Source organism: Sphaeramia orbicularis, chromosome 20, assembly GCF_902148855.1.
Source record: "Sphaeramia orbicularis chromosome 20, fSphaOr1.1, whole genome shotgun sequence".
Taxonomy (NCBI): Eukaryota; Metazoa; Chordata; class Actinopteri; order Kurtiformes; family Apogonidae; genus Sphaeramia; species Sphaeramia orbicularis.
This window is the reverse complement of record NC_043976.1, coordinates 11,011,676-11,037,760: the sequence shown is the minus strand read 5'-3', so window position 1 is coordinate 11,037,760 and position 26,085 is coordinate 11,011,676. Positions and strand designations below refer to the sequence as shown.

At 37.5% G+C, this 26,085-nt stretch overlaps 2 protein-coding genes across 6 annotated transcripts in view; one reads left to right on the top strand and one right to left on the bottom strand.

Annotated features, from left to right (window-relative positions):
* Positions 1-294: 294 nt before the first annotated feature.
* On the bottom strand, positions 295-14,158 carry dync2i1 (dynein 2 intermediate chain 1). Of its 4 annotated transcripts, XM_030123110.1 has the most exons (24): positions 14,059-14,158; positions 13,839-13,892; positions 12,701-13,730; positions 12,541-12,608; positions 12,175-12,405; positions 12,010-12,075; positions 11,083-11,133; positions 10,954-10,959; positions 10,609-10,825; positions 10,409-10,511; positions 10,164-10,293; positions 9,959-10,070; positions 9,763-9,857; positions 9,549-9,678; positions 8,259-8,431; positions 6,772-6,934; positions 3,879-3,992; positions 3,614-3,675; positions 3,466-3,517; positions 1,927-1,987; positions 1,515-1,614; positions 1,295-1,426; positions 939-1,162; positions 295-824 (listed from the first exon to the last, which is right to left on the bottom strand). In XM_030123110.1, the coding sequence occupies exons 1-24, from the start codon at positions 14,071-14,073 to the stop codon at positions 653-655; spliced, it is 3,561 nt and encodes a 1,186-aa protein (XP_029978970.1). In that variant the 5' UTR covers positions 14,074-14,158; the 3' UTR covers positions 295-652. The 4 variants fall into 4 exon arrangements, with proteins under 4 accessions (XP_029978970.1, XP_029978971.1, XP_029978972.1 ...); XM_030123111.1 differs by lacking the exon at positions 10,954-10,959; XM_030123112.1 differs by lacking the exon at positions 12,010-12,075.
* Positions 14,159-15,840: 1,682 nt separating this feature from the next.
* The window catches only part of esyt2b (extended synaptotagmin-like protein 2b), a 52,935-nt gene continuing 42,690 nt past the window's right edge, over positions 15,841-26,085 (top strand). For both annotated transcript variants that reach the window (XM_030123118.1, XM_030123117.1), the window contains exons 1-5: positions 15,841-16,506; positions 20,920-20,961; positions 22,393-22,527; positions 22,818-22,894; positions 23,877-23,949. In XM_030123118.1, coding sequence (XP_029978978.1) covers positions 16,102-16,506; positions 20,920-20,961; positions 22,393-22,527; positions 22,818-22,894; positions 23,877-23,949 — 732 coding nt within the window. In that variant the 5' untranslated portion in view covers positions 15,841-16,101. The remainder of the gene's footprint in view (positions 16,507-20,919; positions 20,962-22,392; positions 22,528-22,817; positions 22,895-23,876; positions 23,950-26,085) is intronic.

The following is a 26,085-nucleotide window of genomic DNA, read 5'->3' as shown; positions in this document are numbered from 1 at the left end:
GGACGTCCATCAGTCCTGGTGCATCTATAGCCTGTCTGTCCATGGGAGTGGATCTCTCCTTCACTGTGGTTCTCCCTGAGGTTTCTCTTCTCTCACTGGGTTTTTGGAGCTTTTCCTTGTCAAGAAGGAGGGTCTAAGGACAGGGGATACCCAGGACATTAATTCAGTTCCTTCATCTGCCGTTTATTTGACTTTTGTTTATTTTCATATCCAACTAATTCTGTAAAGCCCTGTGAGACAACCTTGTTGTGATATAGGGCTCTACAAATAAAACTGAATTGAATTAAGTTAGCACAGACCTGTACAGTGGATGCATTGCAGCTGTTCTGGTGACCATATTATGACACTCTGTTGATGTTGATTTTTCCTTTAATTTGTCACCCATCTGTATATGTCTGTGTGTATGTATAGATTATATTATTCCTAGAAGATGTAAAATGCACTAAGGCCCCTGAAGAGAATCTTTGGTACCTATGTTAGGGTTTGAAAAATGTAACATAATAAACTTAACTAGGAAAAACAACAGTACAAACTGACAGTATTTACTAAACAAGAACAGATTTAGCCAAACAACTGATCCTAATGATTTTCCAGAGATTATACACAAACTGTATATTTTTAACTGGCATGCAGGTCATACGATATGCGGTGTTCAGAAGGCTTCTTTCATTAAACATTCCAGTTTCTCATCTTCTGCAGGGCTGGGCACTGTCAAATTCTTTGTGAAATACTGTATTTCTATTTTTCCTGACTCATGTGCTAGTGCTACTCCTGAATATGTGTTTTGTTGTCCTGAGTCTCCAAACGTAGCCATTGCTGTCACCCTAATAACAATATAAAACAAAACAAAACGTATTAATAAAGAAAAAAAAACACACACACAACAAATGTAAAAGTGTTGTAAAAATGCATCATTAGTGTGATGTGTCAGGTGTTACCGGTCAGCATTGATCCTTTCAGTGACAACAGGCTCCGTTTCATTTTTCAACAGGTCCCATATGTGAAAGTTAGAGGCGGCATCAAGCACACAGAAGACTGTGGACCTGGTTTGTGCCCACTGCACTGAGACCACTGGTTCACCTGCTGTGAGGTTATTCCACTCCGTCAAAGGCTGTTCATAGCTGACCACATGAAGCCTGATGCTGCCATCCCCACAGCCCACCTGGCAGGTAGAAAGTATTTGTGCATAAAAACACAAACCAACTGTTTAACACTGCTAAAAAAATAATAAAGGGATTTTTTTTTTTTTTTTTTTTTTAATCTTTGGGGTGTAGCACAAAATCTGATTTCTTACCAAGAATAAGTGTTGTCTGAAGGGGGAAAAGCTGATCGAGTTGACATCAACAGGTCGGACTCCACCCTCGTGAAATCTGTAAAACTTTGGTAGAGCTCTTAAACCATGGCTTGTTCCATGGCTGACTATACCCTACAACAGAAATGATATGAACAATTATAAGGCACAGAAGTCATGGAATGTATGAGCATCACACAGTGGCCGAAAAGATTCTGCTCACCATATTAGTGCCAATAAAGAAATGATTCGAGTCGGATGGAAGGAATTTCAATTGAAGTGTCTGTAACGGTCCTGTTTTTGTTGCCTCTCGCTGTGATACCCTAAGAAACAGACAGTCAGAGTATGAGGACATGCCAAACCTGAGGTCAAACGTTTAAACATTCCCTGTCAAAAACAAATGGGGCCACAGTAGAACATGACACTGCGTCACGTTCACACTGTGCAAAAATGCCCACAGATATGTTGCAATCAAATGTTGAGGTGACAAAAACAAAGGCCCATGGTGGATAACAAACAGGATCGTATGACCACTGCTGAGCAGCTGCGTCCCACTAATCAAAGACATGGTGGGTATTTTGAGCCCACTTACTGGCAGTGATGGATGATCATTAGAGGCTATTTACCAATCCTACCTCTCAGTGGTGAGGAGAGAAGAGCTGTGAAGAAGCTTGACTTTACCCCCAGGCCTGAGTCCTGCAAGAGGGGAAAACAGAGGCTGTGGCAGGAGGAAGGGGCAAATGATGATACAGTTGAGTGTAGTGATAATATGTTCTGTGCTACTGTATCAATTCTCAAAAATACTGTATCAATTTTTAATAAACAGTTTCTTTCAGGGTGATCCCTGAAAGAAACCCTCTTTAAAACCCTGACCAATAGGTAGCACTGCTGTTATATATTCAGCCACTTTACATAAAGCACTATGTTAAAAAATCTATCAGCCAGTACTGATAACTATCGGAATAAATGTCAAATCATTTTTTTCTTGGCCTTTTTCTTGCCTATATTGGATAGTCGAGCTGCAGGCAGATGGGAGGGGGGAAGAGAATAGGGGATCAAGAGGGAGAGAGAATATGGGAATGATACATTGCAAATGGCCTCAGGCTTGGATTGAACCCAGGCCACTGTGGTAAACCCTTAGCCAATGTGGTGTACGCTGTACCAGGTAAGCCACCCCATTCTCTCAAGTTTAATGCCTGTTATTTGTCCTGGGTTAAAATTGGAGACATTAAACATAGACATGTTACTTGGGGTTTTGAATTATTCTTTATCTATATTATAAAAGCCAAGTGGCCTCTGTGCGTGTGTGTATGTCTGTCTGGGGATTCACACAAAATCCAGAGGGGCTGACTGCTGCAGTTTGTCATACTTATGTATTTTTGGTCAAGGAACAGACTAGCGAAAATGGCAAGTTGACAGGACCAATATTTTGGGAAATATTAGTAATTTTGGAATGTAATAGCCTTACAATCACATTGCTATACCCAGAACACTTTGGTGGTGACTGCTGGACAAATGCGGTACAGCATGCATGAATACATAACAGCACAGAAATTACCACATCTAGAACCTGTGGATACCCACAGGTCAACGCGCTAGTGGTGGTATAATATGACAAGCATTGGTGTACCCAATAAAGAGGCCAGTGAGTGAATAAAACACATTTTTGTACCTTATTTGTGCTGTGTTGTTAACTGCTGTTTTTAGGGAACCAGATTAAAGTGATAGGGGCAACTTGATAACAAAGAGTTTTCTAATCATTTAATGCAGGTTGTTATTCTAATAAAGGTTCTGCAACATTTATAAAGTTGTAAGTTAAATTCAGTCTGGTTCAGCCATAGCCTATAGGGGCAGCCCACACAGTTATGATGCTGACATGTATTTCATCACAATATGCATGGGTAAAATTATGGAATACAACAAAACATTGAAATATTTCTGCAGTTTATGTTGATAATGTTAATAAAATGACTAAAAGACTATATTATGGTAATAATAATGATCACAGATACAAAATGATATTGCCGTAATTATCATTAATGTTTTATAATCCAGTTCTAATGTGAGAATCATGTCTCTGTGTCCTTGACAAGTTATTACCAATATTTCAGAGTGTGTTAAAGACACGTACACTCATGGAAGAGAGGAGGTGCATGAAAATGGGATTCTCATACCTAAATCTGTTTGTGAACCTGACTCATTGGCTTTTGGAAGTTCTACCACCACCTGAAAAACACAGACAACATATTATGCAATTCCATCAACACATTTGTTTATGTGTACAGAAAAGCTGTTCAACATCAGCTCGGTTACATAACCTACCCAGAAATTTAAAACTCCGCTTTCATCCAAAGACGCCAACTGGAAAGACAGTCCTGTTGACTCTGGATTTCAACACACACACACACACACACACACACACACACACCACACACACACACACACACACACACACACACACACACACACACACATACACACACACACACACACACACACACACACACAACAACAGTCAGCTGTGTATCATTTATAAACCGATGCACGTGATAATCAATGTGTTAACCATCCCTATACCATTCCATACCTTCCTCAGAAGCCAAAAGGGGGACCTCTGGCCTCAGCCCTCCAGCTATAGCAGAGGGCACCACTTCTACAGACGTCACAGATGACAAATGGCCTGAACCAGCCATCACTGCGTCTGTGATGACAAGATTAAAGAAGAGACGGTATCAGCACATACTGAATCACTGCTACGGTTACATAAGAAACAGCCTTGAAGTGTAAGCGAAAAAGATGAAGAGACAGGAGAAAAGGCCAAAAGCAGTAATGAATCACCATACAGCAGCAACAAAAGCTCAGCGCTAACTACCTGCTGACACTCATTCATCTGGGCCTGTAATGTAAACAGTCAAATAAGCAACAAGATATAAAAGATCAAGGTGCTTCTTATAGTCAACATAAAGTGAGACAAAGCAGTTCTGTAAACATGTGCCTGGTGTCTGGTTGCATAAATTAGCCTGACTCATCCACACATGGTAAATTTTGTGCCTCACAGATATTTATACATTTATCCCTACTCTACTAACTAACTAACTGGTGCCAGCAAAACCACCTCCTGATCAATGCCAGTAAGACCAAGGAGCTGGTTGTGGACTTTGGTCAGTGCCCCCACACCCCCCATCACCAGTGAACACCCAGGGAAGGGACATTGAGATGGTGACATCTTATAAGTACCTGGGTGTTCATCTGAACCATAAACTGGACTGGACTGACAACACCACTGCACTTTACAAAAAAGTCAGAGCAGACTATCTGCTCAGGAGGCTGAGGTCCTTTGGGGTGTGGGGGGCACTCCTGAGGACCTTCTATGACTCTGTTGTGGCCTCTGCCATTTTCTATGGTGTGGTCTGCTGGGGGAGCAGGATCACAGCAGCTGACAGGAAGAGGCTGGACAAACTGATAAAGAAGCCCAGCTCTACCCTAGGATGTCCTGTGAAACAGGTGGAGGAAGTGGGGAGAGGAGGTTGACAGCCAAGCTGTCCTCCATGATGGACAAAGACTCCAACCTCCTCCAACACACACTCACTGCACTAAGGAGCTCCATTAGTGACAGGATGAGACACCCCAAGTGTGTGAAGGACAGGTATCGCAGGTCTTTCCTTCATGCAGCGGTCAGGCTCCACAACAGAAACTAAAATAAACTGTATCCCTGTTCAACCTGTAGCATGATCAACATACGCACAACTGTAAATAGTACAAGGATCAACATATGCACAACTGTTAATAGTATTTATAGCTTTTTCGATTTGTCTTTATTTTTTGATTTTACACTTCTTCTGCTCTTGTGTGCTTTTCTTGTGTGCTTTTTGTGCTTTGCTGCTGTAACCTGGAATTTCCCCTTATGGAACTAATAAAGGCGTATCTTATCTTGTCTTATCTTATCTTAAAGAGTTGAAAAGGTTACTTGTATAACATGTATTTGACATACAGTTGCAGAATACATTACTATTAAAAGAAAGTAGCATTTATCCTATACTGAAACCTAGTGGCCTGAATGCAGGAGATGTAAGTGTACAGAAACACAAAACCAGTGAAATGTTTTGTCAATTTTTATCAAGTTACAGTGAAACCAGTGAAGAAAGATAAAAGTAAAATAGGATGAATTTAAAATTCCATTGTAGAGCTTTATGTTTCTAAAGTGCATTTTGTTGCAGTTAATTCTCTTGAAGAAAAAAAGGCTCCAGAAAAGTAGTTTCTATCCTCTGTTTCCTCACAGCATAAAATGGATGAAAAATAGAGAATATAAATAACATCAGTTTTATGATCAGTTGATTTGTCTGGTGTGACTCTGCTTCTCTATTTCGTGACTTGACATGTTAGCGATGTGAAAAATAATTTATTTATACTTAGTGTTTTGTTCTGGGCCCAGCTTTCCCAGGACTTCGGGTCCTGCAGCTTCAACTTCCATAAACTTACTGATTTTAAGAATGTAATTGTATTCTGAATGAAAAAAAGTCCTCAAATTGTAAGTCTTTATACACAGAGAAGCTGTGCATAATTAAACCAAAGTTCAGGCTTCTATAGTATTTTACGTCTATAACACAATCTAATGTTATATGTCACAGTGTATCTTGGATTTCACTGAAACATTAACACTGATGTTCTGTTTGGTATCAGAGCTGGATGTGTGTCACAGTGTCTCTAAACTCCAAAGGATACTTTGTGCATTTATGCATGGTGAAGCAGTAGTAAATTCATTAACAACAGATCAGTCAGGATCTGCCTGCCATGAATGTGTGTTCTTCAGCGGTTACACTTTGTGACTGACATGTAATACAGACATATGGATGGGTAATCAAACAGTCTAACTACTGCCATGTCTAAATGTAAATGCCCAAATCTCAGAGACAACACACATACTGAGCTGATCCGTCCAATGTATCTGGAAAGTTTACACCTGACATCAAACATTAATTCAGTGTCCTTAAAGCCTCACAATCGGAAAGATTTGTGGAGAGAGATACATGGAGAGGTAGTGACTCAGAAGTGAGTTAACACCAGCTTTCAGCAGTAACTGCACCATCTGAACCGAGTAAAGCAGTTTATGCTTTTCTTTTGCAATGAGGCTTATTTGTATGTATCTGCATAAAAAGAGGATGATCTTGCATTGAATGTTTGAATAGTACATCCATACAAATGACATCTGCATAGATGTACATTACATTGACAATATCTGTTGGACAGCATAGTTATCAGTAAATTTATATTTTTGCAGGTGCTTTGTGCTTTATAACCAATATTTTTCTCATTTGCACTGGCTTTGCACCAGCAAAAGCTGCACTATAATCACTAGTAGCCCTATGGATTTAATAATTTGATTTGAACAGAAGTGATATTTTGGAACACTCTGCAAAGTTGAAAAGTCAGTGTCAATATCCTTTCACCCAGTGGACTTTCTCCACTTACATCTGACATACCTGTGGAGAAAGACGGCTGTCTCAAGGTCCACTCATCTTCCCCTATCGTTATGCGGTAATGGTTACAAGCCTGCTCCCTCAGGTCCCACAGCACCACAGAGCCGACAGATGTGCCTGCAAACACCAATATGGCCTTTCCAGGGCTAAAGCAGCAACACAGCACCTGGGTCAGAGAGAAAGGCACATTATGAGTGGAATGTCTCATTAAATGGAACAACAGAATACTTCCAGAAAACTTGTCATGGGTTATTTCAAATGGTAAAAGACTTACTAAAAGTATATCTAATAAAACTCTCTACGTGCATATATTCAGTGTCAGAGGTGTCAAGTAACAAAGTACCAATACTTCGTTACCTTACTTAAGTAGAAATTTTGGCTATCTATACTGGAGTAATTATTTTTCAGCTGACTTTTTACTTCTACTCTTTACATTTTCATGTAATTATCTGTACTTTCTACTCCTTACATTTTAAAAATAGCTTCGTTACTCCTATTTCATTTCAGCTTGTTTTCATTCCAGCTTGTCATTGTTCAAATAAAAAAAAAAAACTATCCAGATAAATCGCTCCATCTGGATAGAGTGACTTGGATTGTGGTTGGATGAGAAGTATAAACATATATTATTCTGACACCCTATTGGTTTGTACGCAATCCATCGCATCTGACTTTTTGCACCATTCCAATACTTACATTCAACTAGTCATCATATCTTTCGCTCCATTAAACACATGTTAATGCTCAGTAGTACACATATATGGTTCTTTAATACATTTGCATTGTACTAAAATGTGTTCATTTTCAATGGGCATATATGCGGCTGAAAAAGGTAGACTAGTGCATCCCAAATGTTTCAGCATTAGCATTTTAATATAACATTATAGTCATTATGGCCTTTAGAAAAATGTTTTTTGGGGAGGTGGGGTAGTGCACTATAGGCCCCTGTGGCACCACCTAAGCTTTTGTCTTAATGACATTTTTTTCCCTTACATTTATTTTTATACTTTAAGTAGTTTTGAAACCAGTACTTTTACACTTACACTTGAGTAAAAACCTTGAGCTGATACTTCAACTTCTACAGAAGTCTTTTTAAACCCTAGTATCTATACTTCTACCTGAGTAATGAATGTGAATACTTCTGACACCTCTGTTCAGTGTGAAGTATATAATGTGCCAATACACAGTCTGGCTGAAAAAGTAAATGGATAAGATCCTGTCATTGGATAATTACCACGGTGATTCATATGTTTCAGCTCCATCAACTTCTTTAACCTCAACTGATTTCTTAAACAACTATCCATTTGCTAGAGAGCATAAAGATGGATTGGAAATACATGATGTAACATTGCATAAGTTATCAAAATGATGTCATGGTGAACACATGCCATGATCAAAGCTAAAGGTTTAACAAGGCTAAATATTAGAGTGTGGGCCTTTTTTGGCCATCCTGTGTTTATCATTTAACAAAAAAAGAAATCCTGAAATTTCACCTCAGATTCATATACAAGAATCTTCTGGGGTTTGGATGGCTCCCAAATGTTCCAGATGCAGATGACAGTGCAGCTGTCAAGACGTACAGCACTGGGTTTTGTTGTAGGTTTGTGGACTGACATCATGGTGTGCCTCTGGACCTGAGAAAAGTGGATCAGGCTGATGCTGCGACCTGCGGCAGAAGAACGGGAAAATGGAAAGAACGACCAGAATAGAGTAATTATGCTGGTTTCTAAAGGATACATTAGAGTAGGGGTTCCCAAAGTGGGGTGTATGTACCCCCAAGGGCACTTGGAAGAAGCCCACGGGGTACTTGAAATTTTTTGGGAAAAATACATTAAATAAGTCATCATGTACCGAATACAAAATAAATAATGAGAATTAATGCTGAAATATAAAATACAATAAATACATTCATATAATAAAATTGACACTCCTGACCTTATTTCATGTTAATATTTGCTATTTTTTATATTATTATTATTGTCTGTCATCTTGTTTAAGCTTTGGTAACATTTTAAGACCATTTCTATTTTATATTATTTGAGATGAGTTTATTTGAATAATTATTTTTTGTTGATGAAAGGTTTATTTATTCATTCATGATCATTTAATTTATTTTTCTGAGCAATGAAAGAGGGCACTTTTCAGTTTATACTTTGCACAAAACTTGTTATTTTTAATATATTAAAGTTAAATATGTTGTTTGTTACAAAATTTTGAAAATAAAAACAGACACCTTTGGCACAGGAACAAATTTTGCCTAATTTTTTCCATCAAAATTACTGAGACAAGAATTGGGGGTACTTGGCCAAGTATATACACATATATATATATATATATATATATATATATATATATATATATATATATATATATATATATACATATATACATATATATATGTATATATATATATATATATATATATATATATATATATATACACACACACATACATATATATACATACATATATATATATATACACACACATACATATATATATATATACACACACATACATATATATATATATATACACACACATACATATATATATATACACACACATACATATATATATATATATTATATATATATATATATATATATATATATATATATATATATATATATATATACACACACACATACACATTTCAGGGGGTACTCCACTGTAAAAAAATTTGAGAACCACTGCATTAGAGTAACGACTGTGGTGTTTCTTGTAACAAAATACTTCTACATCTACAGTGTGTGTCCTACACTGGGGTGTAAATATATACCATAGAGAAAAGGCAGCTTAGTGTTGAGCTGTAAACTTCCATCACTGAAAGACAGTGTGTCTGTTTGACTCTGAAGCTTTCTGAGAGATTCTCTCTCAGCTTGATCTTCTTCCAAAAGGACGACCATGACCTTGATTGAAAAAAATAACACATTAGTTCAGGTTACAGACCACAAAAAAATCAAGCAATGTATATAAAATATATAAAATATAACCTGTGAAGCTGAGAGTAGAAACGCTGTCAAACGCTTTGAATCAAAGTTAATTTCATTTACGGTCCTATTTTGTGGGTCTTGTGTGAGGTTTGGATCTGTTATGACACAAAGATAAACAATTTTGTACCTAAATATACTGTAAACGGATCACCACACAAAGACGTGAGAGTTCTTGTTTTTTTTGTTTTTTTTTTACCTCCACAGGCTCCATAGTGTTCCGGAGGATGCTGTGTCCATTTCTCACACAACTCTATTTCTTCTGTCTGAATGTCCCGGTCTGCGTTGTCTTCATTACACTGAACATAAGCCTGGATATGCAAAAAAGGGTATTATTTACACATTTTTCTATCATGTTCTTGATGGTAGAAGAGTTGTACAAAAATAACGACTGAAACACTGACCTGTTTGGTGTTTGCTGTTCCAAAATTTCGTATGTACATGTCATATTCATTGACAGGTGGCAAATCCAGAAGAGAGGAAGTCACTGAGAAATCCAAATCAATTAAACGGAGTAGCTCTGTGCTGCGTTTTCTGTTGTGAGAAAAATACAGATTAACTGACAAAACATGTACTTTATGTAAAATAAATATAGAAATAAATGAATGAATAAATACTGTGTTGTTCTGTTTTTTGTGCATTAACCTACTTCTGTTGTGTGGCAACCTTCTTGTTGATTTCACGCTGCTTTGCGGCTACAAAGTTGATGAACTTCCCTCGCTGGGAAGTTTTACTCTGGTTCTTTTCGGAACCTTCACACAGAGACAACAAATTATGAACAAGATGCTTGGAATAAATCTGGATAGAATGTAGCATTTAGGCAGGAGCGGTTGTTTAAAATAATCCTACCTCTGGACCATTTAGGTCTATCTTCCTCCTCTCTGATGGGACTCTGCCTAGACTGAGCCGTTCCCATTCTTTCATTCTCCTCGTCCATGGCTCGCTGGATCGCCTTAATCTCCTCTCTCCTTTTATCTGAAAGTTCTTCCTTCTCTTCTGATAACTGCCTCTCCTCCTCACTATCATTTGCACTCTCATCCATCTCCTCAAAGTCCTCCTCATAATCCTTTGAAGTGAAAAATCCCATTCATCACCTATTACAACAGCATCTAACAAAATACCTAATAATAATAATAAAACCCAAAACACTTGTTACTAAAAAATACAGCTTCTCATTAAAGCCAAGATACTCACCAGTTTCTTGAAAATTAAGTGCAACAGCATGCAAGTGTGAAATAAAAACAAATATTTAATACAAAATCAAAAAGAAAATAAAAACAAATGTTGTAACTGATTACATATTTTGATGGTTTATTATATTACCTCAAAGTCATCTTCATATTCTGGCTCTGCAGCGTCTTGATCACTGGTGATCTACAGAGGTGTTGAAAATACATTAAGTATTAGGTTTCTACAATAATTTATTCAAATGTGATAAGACTCTTTGGGATTATATTAAATTGTGGTATATCTGAAGTTCAAAGAAAAATCACAGTGCAATATACATTACAGACAGCAGGTGGCATTCAGACAGAGCAGAAACATTCCTCAAAACTCTAACCAGAAAAGGCCTAATTTAACCCATGAAGACCTGCAAATCAGGTATTTTCCTATATTTAATTTATTGATGATGTACTTTAATCATCATGCTGAGATTGAGTTTAAGGGTTATTATAACAAAAACAGACAAAACTCAAGAAAAAGTGACTTTTTCACTCAAATACATGATTAACTGAACATAAACAAAGTCTCTCCATCCTCTGTCATTGATCCAACTCCATGGGTTTTACTGGTGAATCAATGTTGTAGAAGATGACAGTGTTTCCACGTTCACTACGGAACCTCTGAACGTCCAAATGGGTCATATCTGATGACCATGAAAAGATGACAAACTGTATTTTACACCAATTATTTACATAGATTGATAGGATTAGTGGATCAACAGGTATTAAACAGTTTAGATCAGTAGATAGGTTTGGTTGATAATGGATATTTGGGTCTTTATGGGTTAAAAAACCTCATAAATTGCTATGACCAGGCGGAGGAAGACCTGAAACATGCATTGAGTTTGTGCTAGCAGAGGAAACAATAGGTGGAAGATAAAATCCACATTATAACTGCCTAATATTATTTGTGTTTTGCCATTTATCATGTGGAGTAGAAGAAATACAGCACCAAACTGTAAACAGTTTTGAGATGAAATACAAAATGCTCTTTTTTTCAGTAGTGTAACCAAAAAGAGCATCTTACAGGTGCTTCTGTGTCTCCTACATATTTCAGACTAGGTGCTTGGTGTCCAGATACCATCACTACATCCTGAATCACAAAAAGCAAATCACACACTGAAAAATTAAACTGCTGTCATCCCAAAAGCTACAACAAAAAAGAAATACAAATTAGAAGTACTCTACTCACCTCTGTTTCAATGGTTGTCTTATGAGAATGACTTGTTTCAGATGCTGACTTCTTAGTTTTGGCCTTGTCTCTGTCATTTCTCTCTGGGTCTCGCTCCTCTTGGTACCTTCTGTCCTTATATTTGTCCCTTTCTGTTCGCTCTCTGTCACTACGGTGATCTAGAACCTCTTCGCTTGACTTCCTCAAGTCCTGATGCTCTCTGGAGTCACTGTCAGGTTTCTGCTTGTCATCCTAAAAATATAAAGAAGAAAGACACTGTTATAGAAGGATTTGATGTAATCTTTAAATTCAAATTATCATAAAAATGATCCTAAATCTATTATAACAGTGACAGACATTCAGTGTGACTGAAGATACAGTATTTACATAGTTTCTTCTGTCTTTGTGTCTCCTTTCTCTCTCATCTTTGTCTTTTCTGCGTTCTTCTCTATAATCTGAAATCCCCCCAAAAATAAAAAATATTAGTATGTTAAGGAAGATTGTAAACTGTAAAAATAGGAATCATGTGACCTGGATGCATCTTTACCTCTTTCCTCATTCAGTTCAGAATGCGTTCTGTCTGCAGGTCTCTCTCGCCTTTCTTTTTCACTCCTCTTGACTTCATATTCATCTTTGTGTCGTTCTCTCTCCTGATGCCGATCTCTCTGATTTCTCTCATACTTTTCTATTCTGTCTCTTCCTTCTTCTCCACTTGGTTCATTTCTCCTTCTCTCCCTTTCATTCCTGTGTTCTCTGTCTCGTTCTTCTCTCCGTCTCTCCTTGTCCCTCTCTTCCCTCCTTCTATCCTTTTCCTCCTCATAGTATTTTTCTTTTTCCCTCACCCTTTCTTTCTCCTTATCTCTGCTTTTTTCCTTATCCCTCTCTTCCCTCCTTCTATCCTTTTCCTCCTCATAGTATTTTTCTCTTTCTCTTGCCCTTTCTCTCTCCTTATCTCTGCTTCTTTCCTTGTCCCTCTCTTCCCTCCTTCTATCCTTTTCCTCATCATAGTATTTTTCTCTTTCTCTTGCCCGTTCTTTCTCCTTATCTCTGCTTCTTTCCTTATCCCTCTCTTCCCTCCTTCTATCCTTTTCCTCATCATAGTATTTTTCTTTTTCCCTCACCCTTTCTTTCTCTTTATCCCTGCTTCTTTCCTTGTCCCTCTCTTCCCTCCTTCTACCTTTTTCCTCCTCATAGTATTTTTCTCTGTCTCTCACTCTTTCTTTCTCCTTATCTCTGCTTCTTTCCTTATCCCTCTCCCTATCATGCCTTTCCTCTCTATCTCGCCTCCTGTCTTTGTTCTCTCTATAATCATCAACATACTTGTTTACATCTCCCTGTCTGTCTCTTTCTCTTCTCTTTTCCCTGTCCTTGTCCCTCTCCTCTCTCCTGTCTCGTGAGCCCTCTTTTCTTCTTTCCGAATATCTGTCCTTTACATTTTCATCTGTTCTTTCTCTTATATTGTCCTTTTCCCTTCTGTACTCCTTCTCTTGGTCCCTGGTCCGTTTCTCTATGGAATCCCCACGATGGTGCTTTCTCTCAGACTCATCTCGTTTCCTGAAATCTCCTCGTTCTTCCTCCTATAAAAGGGGGAGAAAAACTGTTATGTTATTAAATCATATTTGTCATTACTCTTCTTCTTCTTCATTCCTCCTCATCATTTCTCTCTTGAAGTCTCACAAACTTACTCTAATATATCTTCTCAGGTCAGCTGGCCTCCATGTGTCTTCCTTGGTTAATTTCTAAATAAAGACATATTTGCGTTTAACGACAGGACATTTTAACCTACAACAGCTTAACTAATACCAAGTTAAACACAACAAATCAACAAGACAGCGTCTATTTCTTAAAACACCGTTTGAAAAACAGTCCTCGTATTTACGGTAAGTATAAAAAAGAATCATATACCTTGTCGCTATGCATGTTCGCAACTGTGTCTTTATTTTTCAAGTGTTTCAATCGCTGAAAACAAGCTCTTATTTTTGTAATGGCGCCGCCATGTTGATAAATCTCGAGTGCGCAATCGCAGTGAGTTGAAACCAAGGAGCGCGCGTCACTTCATCTTGACAACAGGGTGGTTAATCAATGGCAGAGCAGTCGCTGGGATCAACAGCTCATTGCTACAGAAACAGTCTAAAGTAGTCAATGAAGATGTCAGTATTTGACAAGAAGTTAAGCTTTTGTTCTTAACCCTTCAAGCATGAATTATGAGAACCTTAGTTAAGATTTTTTGTTTTTATTCCTCTTTAGGCATGAAAAAAAAAAAAAAAAAAAACCAAAAAAAAACCAAAAAAAAACAAAAACCAATGTGGTTGAAATCTTTTAGAGAACCTTTTTTTTTTTTCTTCATGGAGTTACAAACATGTCCACTCAGCTGGGCAGCATGCGTTTAATTTTTGAAGCAAAGAAGCAATATCAGAAAGTGATATACTGTGTGAAAACTAAGAAACAAAAACATTTTTCATGCAGCTAATCTGATGTTTTGTCACATTTTAACATACTCTAATGCTAGTTATTACTCACTTCATGGAGATAATTTGAAAAAAAAAAAGATTAAGAAAACAGTTAATTACAGTCTAATAACAATTAGCAATTAATTTACACTCAAACATGTTAGTGCAGATCAGGTTTATCAAGAACATAAAGTTACAGTAATAGTATGAATTGCAGTGTATGAGATGATGCATGAGCATCCACTGTGTTGGCTGATATGGAACTAAAACAATAAAATCCATGAATATACAAGAGAACAGCTGTAGAATAACTGTCCACTGTAGTGACCACTATGCATGAAAGGGCTAAAATAAAAATTTACTTTTATTGATTCACATCGCTTTCTAACTGTCGTCAATGTTTACATGAATAAATACTATCTGTGAATGCTAACTGGGTTTATGAAATGCTCAGCACGTCGAGTACGGAAGCCGAGAGAGCTTTTTGCTCGTTGGCTTATTAAAATGTTCTTATCTATGCCTATTAGAAATCCGGCACTCAGGTATTTTTTTTTTTTTTTTGTTTTTTTTTTTTGTGGGTAGTAGTAATGGTAGTAGTAGTTTATTCTGTCATTATTTACTTTAAACAACAAACAAAAACAACATATCCATTGTTCCACATACAGTGTGACCGAAAGGGTTTAGGCTGATGTACAGACTTATTTTGCCTAACCCTATTTACAGTTAACACAATGTGTCCACAAGAAAACAAAACAAAACAAAACAAAACAAAAATAAATAAATAAATAAAAAATCAATGTAATCATAGCTAAATATACAAAAGAAGAGAATACATTTTTTTACCTTATTGAAGCGACACCAAGTGACAGAGGTTTATGTACAGTATTATACAATATTTACATTACATCATCATAATGTGTCTGTGTGTGTGTGTGTGTGTGTGTGTGTGTGTATAGGTGTGTGTGTGTGTGTGTGTTGGGGGGGTAAGATATATGGCATGTAATATACAAAAGAAACACATGCCAGTCGGTAAACTCCGGTATGTTTTTAGTCAAATATGTATTGTGTGTATTAAAAGCCCTTTCTTAGTCGCTGTTGCTTCCTGATAAATATCCGCATTAGCTGCTAGTGAACACCAGGGGGTGCTCTTTTTTTACTTTTTCTCCAGCACCACAGGGAGCGCACAGTGTCGGATCCCCTGTGCGTTTTTGGAAATCATCATTCCTACCCCGTGTGGAGACAGAGCATGCGGAGCACTGGCCTGGACCGGCTCAGCACACCGCTCTAATAAACACAATGCACTCCCAGGAGGAGGGGTAGCGACCACTGGCAGTCTGGGATCCTAGAATGGTCAATGCCATCGTCTGCTCTGAAGGCAATGGGCTGGTGTGCAGGTGAGCCCACATGACAACCGGATCCTGAAGGAACCGCCTCGGTCCGCTCTTTTATGGGATCCTTGTCACCCGAGCTTAGCCGCATTTTCACACTTTGAGGAGAGATGTCCAGAGACAGCATGACGGCTGTCCGAGGAGCCCATTCCAGCAGTGCCAGCCCCGGCACGCACAAGGAGAACGGACCCAGCGCGCAGAACCCCGACCAGCCCAGAACCAACTTTCCTGATCCCTCACCGGGGGACATCCCCGAGGAGAACCCCCTGTCCTCCACCACAGAGCTGACCCAGACCTGGGCCCACTTCGCCAAAACCTTCGTACTTATATTTCCCATTTACGCCCTGGGCTATTTTGAGTTCAGCTTCAGCTGGCTGCTGATCGGACTGGTTGTGTTCTTCTGGTGGAGGAGAAACAGTGTGGGCAAACACAGCAGACTGAGCCGGACACTGGCGTTCTTTGAGCAGGAGGAGAGAGGTGTCAAGAGTCTTACGACCTCAGATTTACCATCATGGGTAAGAAGCAACAGCACAAAACACAACAGATGAAGTCATGTTCCCTGGCATGTTTATCCATGCTGAGCTGTTTCTCTGAAAGAGCATGTGGTGTATTTGTGAACAACATTTTTGAGTTCCAGGAAAAAAAACAATCAGCTGACAAGAGCAGGAGGAGCAGCTGTAAAGCTGTGATGGAGCAGCTGTCCCCCCAGCACTGACATTAGACTGAGCCCCCCAGTCTAAATACAGCAGGGTACAATGGTAAACCAGACACCATGCTCCAGAGGAAACATGCCCACGGGGGCTCTGTTATTTTGGGATCCAGGCTGCTCTCTCTCTCTCTCTCTCTCTCTCGTAACCCACTTTATCACTACAGCACTTTATCTTAATAAAGTTGTTAGAAAAGACAGGGACTCCTGTCAGGGTTATCTGTTGTCCATTGGCGATCCCTGTTTGTAAATGACTGAGATGGACCATTTTGCGCTGGATTAAATAGAACTTAGAGACGAGCTATAACACATTTCTGTACTTTATTGGTTTAGTTTATGTTAAAAGCACAGCATCTGTGCTGTTAACTGCCGTTTCAAGGGAACCAGATAATAGTGATTGGGGAAACGTGAAAATGAGGGGCTTTATTATAGTTTAATGCCCTCACTTATTGTAAGGAAGGTTATACAAAATTTATAAAGTGGTCATTTAACTTCAGTTTGGTTTAGCCTCACCTAAAGAGGCTGCTTACAACATCTTTGCAAATTAACACTGAAGTTACACAGACAGAGATAAAGTGGCTGAGAAGGACCCTAGATAGTCATTGGTCTCTGGAAAATCACAGCAGTAACAGCATGTAATTAAGTCCATCTAAACCTAAGACACAACTCAACTGAGCTGCAAATTAAAGTTGGCCTTGTGTCTTCACTACTTTACCAATCTATAAATCCCATCCTCTCCATATAAGAATTACCCCAGAGTCTGTTTGTGATGCTGAGTGCAGCCTCATGTTTTCAGATCATTCTGCTGACACATGGCTGAGGATGCACTGAGACTATTAAATGAGACTGGAGGAGCAACATGGACGAGTGCAAGTGCATCACACTGACAGGAAAAACGTAATGAATAATAGAATGACCCTACCAGGCCCCCTCATAGGACTGCGATTTATTAAAGGAACAATTAGAAATTTAAAAAGTTGCTTTTCATACCTGAATGGGTATCACAGTCAGACATTACACCCTCCAGTGCTTTAGTCTAATTTATTGGCAGGCTCACAGACTGATAAATTGAGCACCAATCAGTGCATCTGGACCGTGCTGGTGTCAGTGGTGGAAATATTTACCACTTAGACACTTAAATCTTGGCTTGTGGTAGCTTCTCCCCAACAGACAGGCCTCAATATTGAGAAAGATGGTATTTCTCTCATAAGACTCCCTTGATTCCCATCTCTAATGATCATTTGTTCCTATGCCAGTTTTAGCCGGATTCATCTGAGGTAAACTGACGACTAGTTGGAATGATATCTTTTTACACTACATTTTAATATCACATAGGACACACGGAACATTAAAGAAAAGAGGGAAATGTGCTGCTAATTTTTAATATGCTTAAGTCATGTTGTATGCACAATAGTAGATTTTAGCAGCTATATTTGTGTGGATATGACTTATGAAAAGTACTGAAGTTTAAAAGGTAAGCATTATGTGTGTGAACTTACAGGGGGATACTAGATGTCAGCGGGAATAAATGCTTTGTCTGCTTTGTGGTATTTTTTAGGATGATACCATCTCAGTTAGTTTACGTGCTTATTCATTCATCCTGAACACACTGCTGATTCTGGTGAATCTGAAATACAGGAGAAAAAGCCTCCTCAAAATCCAAACAACATTTTTAAGGCATAAACTCCAGTGACTTTTAAGGTTTACACTAAGAATGAATCAGAATCATGAATTATGCTCTACTCCCCGTTTCTACTACCAAAATCGGGTCTCTCAGCTAGCGTTGAATATGTAAATTTACTATTATTCACTACTTGGCCTACATCATATGAATAAGGTCAGTATGTCAGACATAACTTTAAAACCTTTCCATCTGTTTCAGTGAATTATATTATTTCCAACGCATAATGAAACTGTAGGCCTGAATCTGTCACATTATCTTGAACTTTCTGTTCCCTGTCTCCCCTCTCTGCTTGTCCCACTTTGACATAAATGCTGGACCAGCACTTATGCTTCCTCCTTGTGGGATAGTGCTGTCCTGTGTCGCTGCCTCACCTCATGTCATATCTAGTCGCATCACTTCATCTCTTACACTTGTGATTACAGAAAATGTGTCTTAAATTCAGTGTGATGGAGAAGTGTGGGGCCTTTTGCCAACAGAGGCGGGTTGTTTATCTGTTATTTATTGAAGGGAGTGTGTGCTTTGCTGCACACCTTTGTGCACACTATTGACTTTTTCCCAAGGATTTCCTTTAGCTCATGTTAAATCATTGTTTGATTTACTTTGGTCGTTAAAGAGGATTAGTCAAACTGACTCACACCACAGAAGAGAGAACACTTACTGATCTGGAAATGTAAACTTCCAGACCACTTCATAGTATCTACATCAGGGTGTCACACTCATTTTAGTTCAGGAGCCCAGTTTGATCTCAAGTTGGCCGGATCAGTATAATAATAATAGCATAATAATCTATAAATAATGACTCCAAATTTTCATCTTGGTTTAATGTGAAAAAAAATATTATTACATTATGCCTATAAATAATGACAACTCCAATTTTTCTCTTTGTTTTAGTGCAAGAAAATACCATTCAATTATGGAAATATTTAAATTTACAAACTATCCAAACAAAAAAGATTTAAATAACCTGAAAAAAACTGACATTCCTTGAGACAGATAAGTGTAATTCTAACAATATTATGCCTCAACTTATCATTTATACATGTGCATTACAGATCAGATCTACAGAGGCACAAAACATTTAGTAACAGGCAAAGTATTGTTAAAATTGCAATAATTTTTCTTTGGACATTTCAGGTTGTTCATATTTCTTCAGGTTATTCACATATTATTGTTAAAGAATAATTGGTTAACCCTTTCATGCAATTATGAGAACCTTGGTCACAATATTTGTGTGTTTTTATTGCTCTTTAGGCATGAAAAAAACATGCGATTTAGGTTTTTTTTTTTAAGGAGTTACAAAACTGTCCACTCAGCCGGACCCCATGCATTTAATTTTTCAAGCAAAGAAACATGTATTTAAAACCTAATATCAGAAAGTGATATGGAAAAGTATGCAATAAAAACATTTTTAATGCTGCTAATCAGATGTTTTCCCACATTTTAACATACTCTAATACTAGTTGTTATTCATTTCATGGACATAATATGCAAAAAAACAAACAAAAAAAAACCCTGTTTTGTTTGTTGATTTACACTAAAAGATGTTACTGCAGATCAGGTTTATCAAGAACAGCATAGTTACAGTAATGGTATGAAATGCACTGTATGGGATGATGCATAAGTGTCCACTGTATTGGCTGATATGGAACTAAAACAATAAAACCCATGAATATACAAGAGAACAGCTGTAGAATAGCTGTCCACTGCAGTAACCTCTGTGCATGAAAGGGTTAACGTCAATATTTTCACAATTTAATATTTTTTGCAATAAAACAAAGAGAAACATTTGGAGTTGTCATTATTTATAGGTATAATGTAATACTTTTTCACATTAAACCAAGAAGAAAATCTGGAGTCATTATTTATATGTTATTATGATAGTATTTTTCTTGAGATCATATTGGTGTGAGCGTGGAAGCTGAACTAAAATGAGATGAATACCCTTGACTGTAAATATCTTCAGTTTAATTTTTGCATGTTTGACACCCCAAGTCTACATCAATATTCATTACTAATACAACACTATCAGAGCAGCATTATGTAAGGGCTTTTTAAACATGTTTCATATAAAATACCTACACTGACACACAAGTTAAAGCTTGGCACTTTGGTTATATTTTAGCAGCTGACACACAACAGATGGTGATAGAAAGGTCATATATTCAATTTAGACCTCAATCAGCCACAGAAACTAAAAAAAGAAGCATTTGACCTTTTCTTAAAGAGTAATCTCCTCAGCTTCATTCTCCTTCCATCAGGTAATGACAACAAAGTGAAAAGCATCTGCAGTAAAATCCAAAATACAGCATCACTTTCAAGCTGTTTTTGTTATTTTGTACCAAAGGTCAGATGAAACAGGCATACTCCTCTTAATGTATGATGTTTAAGATGAATGTGTTTTTCTGATTCAATAATACAAAGTTATATTGCCTAGATAAGCGCCTGAGCATTTTAATGAATTGTTTTAAACTGATTTGCTCGCCTTTCAGTCTTATTATAATCAACATTGATCGTCTGCTCTGTTTTTTTTCATTGTAGGTTCACTTCCCAGATGTAGAGCGAGTGGAGTGGCTAAACAAGGTAATGAACTCCACCACTGGCTCTTGAATGTGTTTAGTTGAGTGGCAGTGGTAGTAAATGGGATGTCTGTCACTCCTCCACTTCTTGCCTCTTCCACTGGGCCTGTGAATATCACCGTCCTTATACACTGCACAACACTGGACTTAAAATGCAGCCCTGCTTCTGCAGCTCAGTGAAATGCATTAACATTTGTAAATCCCCATGGCAACAGACAGGATGTAAGTTTTAAACCCACATGCAATATACCCCTGAAAAATTGTATTCTTTGTTTTTTGTGCTCGATGTGTATGAATCCGACAAGTTTCTGCTTAAGTAAACCCCTTTTTATATCCTTCTGTCCTTCTGTCTGTTGAAGATTTTTGTCCATCTCATTTCTTGGACACTATTCACTTGATTCTTTTCAAATTTCACACATGTTCTTTAAAAGGGGTGTAAGAAAATATTGGTTCTGCAATACGATATTTTATTTCACAATACTGTATCGATATTAAAAAAGTACTGTATCGGTATTTTTAGGTGTTTATTCAAATGCAGATATTGTGGAGGTTCATTTTTGGTTTTCTTTTTTGTTTTTATTTTATTTATTGTAATTTAACACTCTTTTATTAAATAATGTTAGTTCCTTTGTTGGGATTGCACAAAAATAATGTTATGTTGTTAGTTATGAACTAATAGAATATAAACATTTGAACAGGATCTTAAACTGTAATGTCTGTAAAACATAATTTAAGTTTTAACATTTTGTGATATAGCATTAGATTCTGTTGTGATCAAATAAAAACATGTTTAGTATTTGTGCATATGTCTGGTGTAAATCAATTCTTCAAGGGAATAATCATTTAAAAAAAAGAAACAAACAAAAAATTGCCTTTTTAACAGTATCATGACATATCGTGATATATCGTATCCTAGTATTGTGATTTGTATCATATCGCCAGATTCTCGCCAATATACACCCCTATTCTTTACCACTAGGAGAGGTGCAGTGCACAGCTTGATGGCAGAATTTCAATTTTGGGATTTTTTAAAATACATTTTTCTAAATTTCAGCTTCGACAATTTGTCCAACCGATTTCTCTGACATTATTATTCTGTTTTTTTTCCGCACACATTTTCTTTATGTGTGCCTTTCTCACAATTTTTTTTTTTTTTCCAAATTTTTAAAAAGCTTTCAAAAACACTGAAAGTTAAGACCATGGGTAGGCATAGTATCAGAGAGCAGGTGGGGTAAAGTGTTGTGTGACTGGGTGGGGGCTCTGCTTACTTTTTCACCTGTTAAATATTAAAAGCAGCTGGGGAATGCCTCTGTGTAAAGCAGGGAGAAAAATATACAGAAGTTAAAGTTAATTTACTTGAAACAATATCCCAGACTTTTAGGACATGCATGCACGTCTGTAGAAATCAAATAACATCCTCTTGTCTTCTTTTCAGACAGTGAAACAAATGTGGCCGTACATCTCCCAGTTTGTGGAGAAACTGTTCCACGAGACCATTGAGCCAGCTGTGAAGGGGTCGAACGCCCACCTCAGCACTTTCTGCTTCAGCAAAGTTGACTTAGGAGACAAAGTAAGCGTCTGTTAGGGTTCCACTCACAGACATTCACACTGATCATGTGACACAGACTACGAGCAGCAGGTGCCATTTCGACAGCTGCTGAGGGCGTGAGGGGGCTGAAACGTGGACATACGCACATGTCGCGCACACATGTGGGCATGCTTGTTTCATAAATAGTTTCCATGTCGGGTCGGCGGAGGGGGTCGACCTTGTAGTAGCCATGTGGGGGCGTTGGTGCCGGTGTGGTGTTGATGGATTGGAGTGGTGCGACGGCCATAATTGTTTCATCTTTTGCGGTGTAGCCCTTGAGGGTCAACGGGGTCAAGGTTTACTCTGAAAATGTGGACAAGCGACAGATCATCATGGATCTTCAGATTAGGTGAGACAACTAGATTTGTTTAATCCATTACTCTTTTACTTGAAGAGGATTTGTGAAATTGTCTTTATGTTTGATTCCCACACAGAAAACACATTCAGCATGATTAAAATTATGAGAACCTTAATCAAGATTTTTTTCCTGAGTGTTTTTATTCCTCTTTAGGTATGAAAAAATCAATGTGATTGAATTTTTTTTTTTTTTTTTTATTAACGTATTTTTCATGGAGTTACAAAAATGTCCAGTCAGCTGGACACCATGCATTTACTGACATACTGTGTGCAAACTATGAAATACATTTTTAAATACTGCTAATCTGTTCTCACATTTGAACATACTAGAACCTCCTGAGACCCAGTAATGCATTTTTGTCCTCTGTAGGGGACAAGAGTTTGACAGTTTTATTATATTAAAAAAAAAAAAAAAAAAAAAAAAAAACAGAACAAAATGCTGTCCACTGCAAAGGACATTCCATAAATTAAAAAAAAAAAAATCTATCTGAAAAAAGTGTTGCATCATGCTGTTTCCAAACCAAGACAATTATTCAATGTAAAAAAGCCCAAACTTTTCCTTTCCTGGGTCTCAGGAGGATAACACTAGTTATTACTCACTCAGATATGCCAAAAAAAAAAAAAAAAGTTTAAAAAAAATCCCTGCTAATTACAGTCTATTAACAATTAGCAATTGATTTACACTCAAATATGTTACTGCAGATCAGGTTTATCAAGAACAGGAAAGTTACGGTAATTGTATGAATGTCAGTGTTTGGGATGGTGCATAAGAGTCCACTGTGTTGGCTGATATGGAACTAAACCAACAAAACCCATGAATATATAAGAGAACAGCTGGAGAATAACTGTCCACTAGAGTGACCACTGTGCATGAAAGGGTTAAACAACAAGTTTTATGTATTCTATCAAACAAACCCTTGACATTCTTAAAAAGTAAAGGTCATGGAGTAAAGGAATTTTTCTTTTTCACTCAGTTTTGTGGGCAACACTGAGATTGACGTGGACATCAAACGCTACTACTGCAAAGCCGGTATTAAAAGCATTCAGGTGAGGAAGTTCCCTTTTATCTCATTTCTTCCTGTTTCTCTGTTATCCTCAAAGAGTTACTTCCCTTTGGCATGAGTTCTGGCTTCTTCAGAGGTTGTCAGAAAAGGAATGTGAAACACTGGATATTCAGTGACATTCTGCCCTGAGGTAAAGGTCTATCCTGTCTGCTCTAATTTGAGCCACTTTTTCAGCACTGGATGAAGAGATTTTTTATATAGAGTATATAATAACAGGATGTTAAAGGTATTTGGAGGGTTGTCAATGTGGTGCCTTTTTAGAAAATATCCACATCCACAAAAGCTCTCAGCGTGGATCCAGCAGTTCAATTAAAAAGAAGTGAATTACATGGGCACAAATTAGTCTGGGCTGATTTTGAATAAATGTCTACCAAGGTTGTCATCAGTCATGCAGAAGTGAAGTAAATAACTTTCATCCAATATAATCATGCAGTGCAGTTGTAAAGTTACAGAAATGCTTGGCACCAAATTACATAGAGCAAGTCTGTAGATTAAATATATCATCTTGCATCATTAAGAGTACAGCAGGGAAACTCTTGGGTTGGGCCAAAAATTCTCCCGATGGAGCTTGAAAATCTTATTTTGGGAGATCTTACCAAGATAATTTTCACTTGTTCCGTTGGTGGATTTTTTGGCTTAATTCAGGATATTTTTTTGCTTAATTTATTTTTCAACCGAATGTGTCATTGATTGAAGTTGGAAGCAGGTGTCTTTTTGCTTGGTTTGAGGTTTTTTTTGCTTGGTTTGAGCAAGGGAATCTGCCAGTGGAGCGGGTGGGGGTTGTCTTGGTGAGATTTCTTGAAGTGGGATTTTCAAGATCTATTGTCTAGGGATGGGTTCTTTTATCTCACTGAGGGGTTGCTCTTTGGATGATTATGTCTTATTTTAAGTGTGATGACATATTTTGACAACAAATGAGAAAAATACACTTGGTAGGATTTAGGCCTGTAACGGTACACAAAATTTTCGGTTCGGTACGTTTTCGGTTTTCAAAGCCAAGGTTCAGTTTTTTTCGGTTCGGTACGGGAAGAAAGAAAACCCCTCAAAATGTCTATTAATACATTTATGAATTCTTTAACATTTTGCCCCCAATTTTTGGAGACAACAGAATATAGAAAAACAGGAATAATATAATTCTGCTGCTATAAATCAAATAGAAAATAAAATCAATTATTAATATTTCTAAATGTATTTTAAACCTTAGTATTGCACTTTTCCCTGAAAGGTAGTTTTGAACAAACAAGAAAAATGTAATTACACTTCTGTCAGTTCACATTCTGCATAAAAATAACAAAAAAATTTCACATGAAGTGCAACATTAACAACAGGTAAACTGATATTCTGTGGAAACAAACTGAAGAGAAACATTGACAACACAATGAACCAAATTATTTATTTTAGGACAGAGAACAAACTATGTTGTGTGCCTGTGTGCATGGGGGATTTTTATATTTTTTTTGTTGGAGCCAGGGGGTAGGGCGCAGTTATATACCTGGGGGTGCGGTCCATAACTAACGTAACGAACACTGTTGTGAAACGAAAGTGAAACTTTACATACTTTCAACGTTCTATTTATTCCACTGTTATACAGTGTGCGTGACAGACAGACAGACAGACAGACAGACAGACAGAACTAGTATAAGTGTTTTAGAACTACCGTAGTTCCTAGGGGCCAAACAACGTCCGTCTTATTAACGTCTCTTTCCTCGTTGTTGTCTTTCACCGGGACCTGAACTGATTCAAACTGTAATGATGGTAGAGGGTCTTCAGTCTCTTCCTTCCAGGTTCACATCATATTTGTTGTTTTTTTTAACCTTATATCAACTACTATTTCATATTTTGGGTCAATGTGTGCGTCCTTCCATATGTCCGTGTGAAACTTGGATTTAAAGTTCCGCATCGAACAACGTCTTTCATTCCTTTTTCTTTTTCTCAACATACTGTGCCGTTTCGGTACAGCTGTGTACCGAACTGAACAGGTGTGTACCGAAACGGTTCGGTTTGGTATATGTACCGTTACAGGCCTAGTAGGATTTTGATTTTTTCCAGTGAACAAAAAAGCCCATTAAATCTCTTTAACATACAAAAAAAAAGTCTTAAGAGTAATCAGACTAAAACA

What these genes read in the sequence shown, in the direction of transcription:
- dync2i1 (XM_030123110.1), bottom strand. An exon ending in AGACAACCATTGAAACAGAG is followed by an intron (nt 12,076 to 12,174) that starts GTGAGTAGAGTA and finishes TTTGTGATTCAG; the next exon opens with GATGTAGTGATGGTATCTGG. An exon ending in GCGGAGTTTTAAATTTCTGG is followed by an intron (nt 3,518 to 3,613) that starts GTAGGTTATGTA and finishes TGTGTTTTTCAG; the next exon opens with GTGGTGGTAGAACTTCCAAA.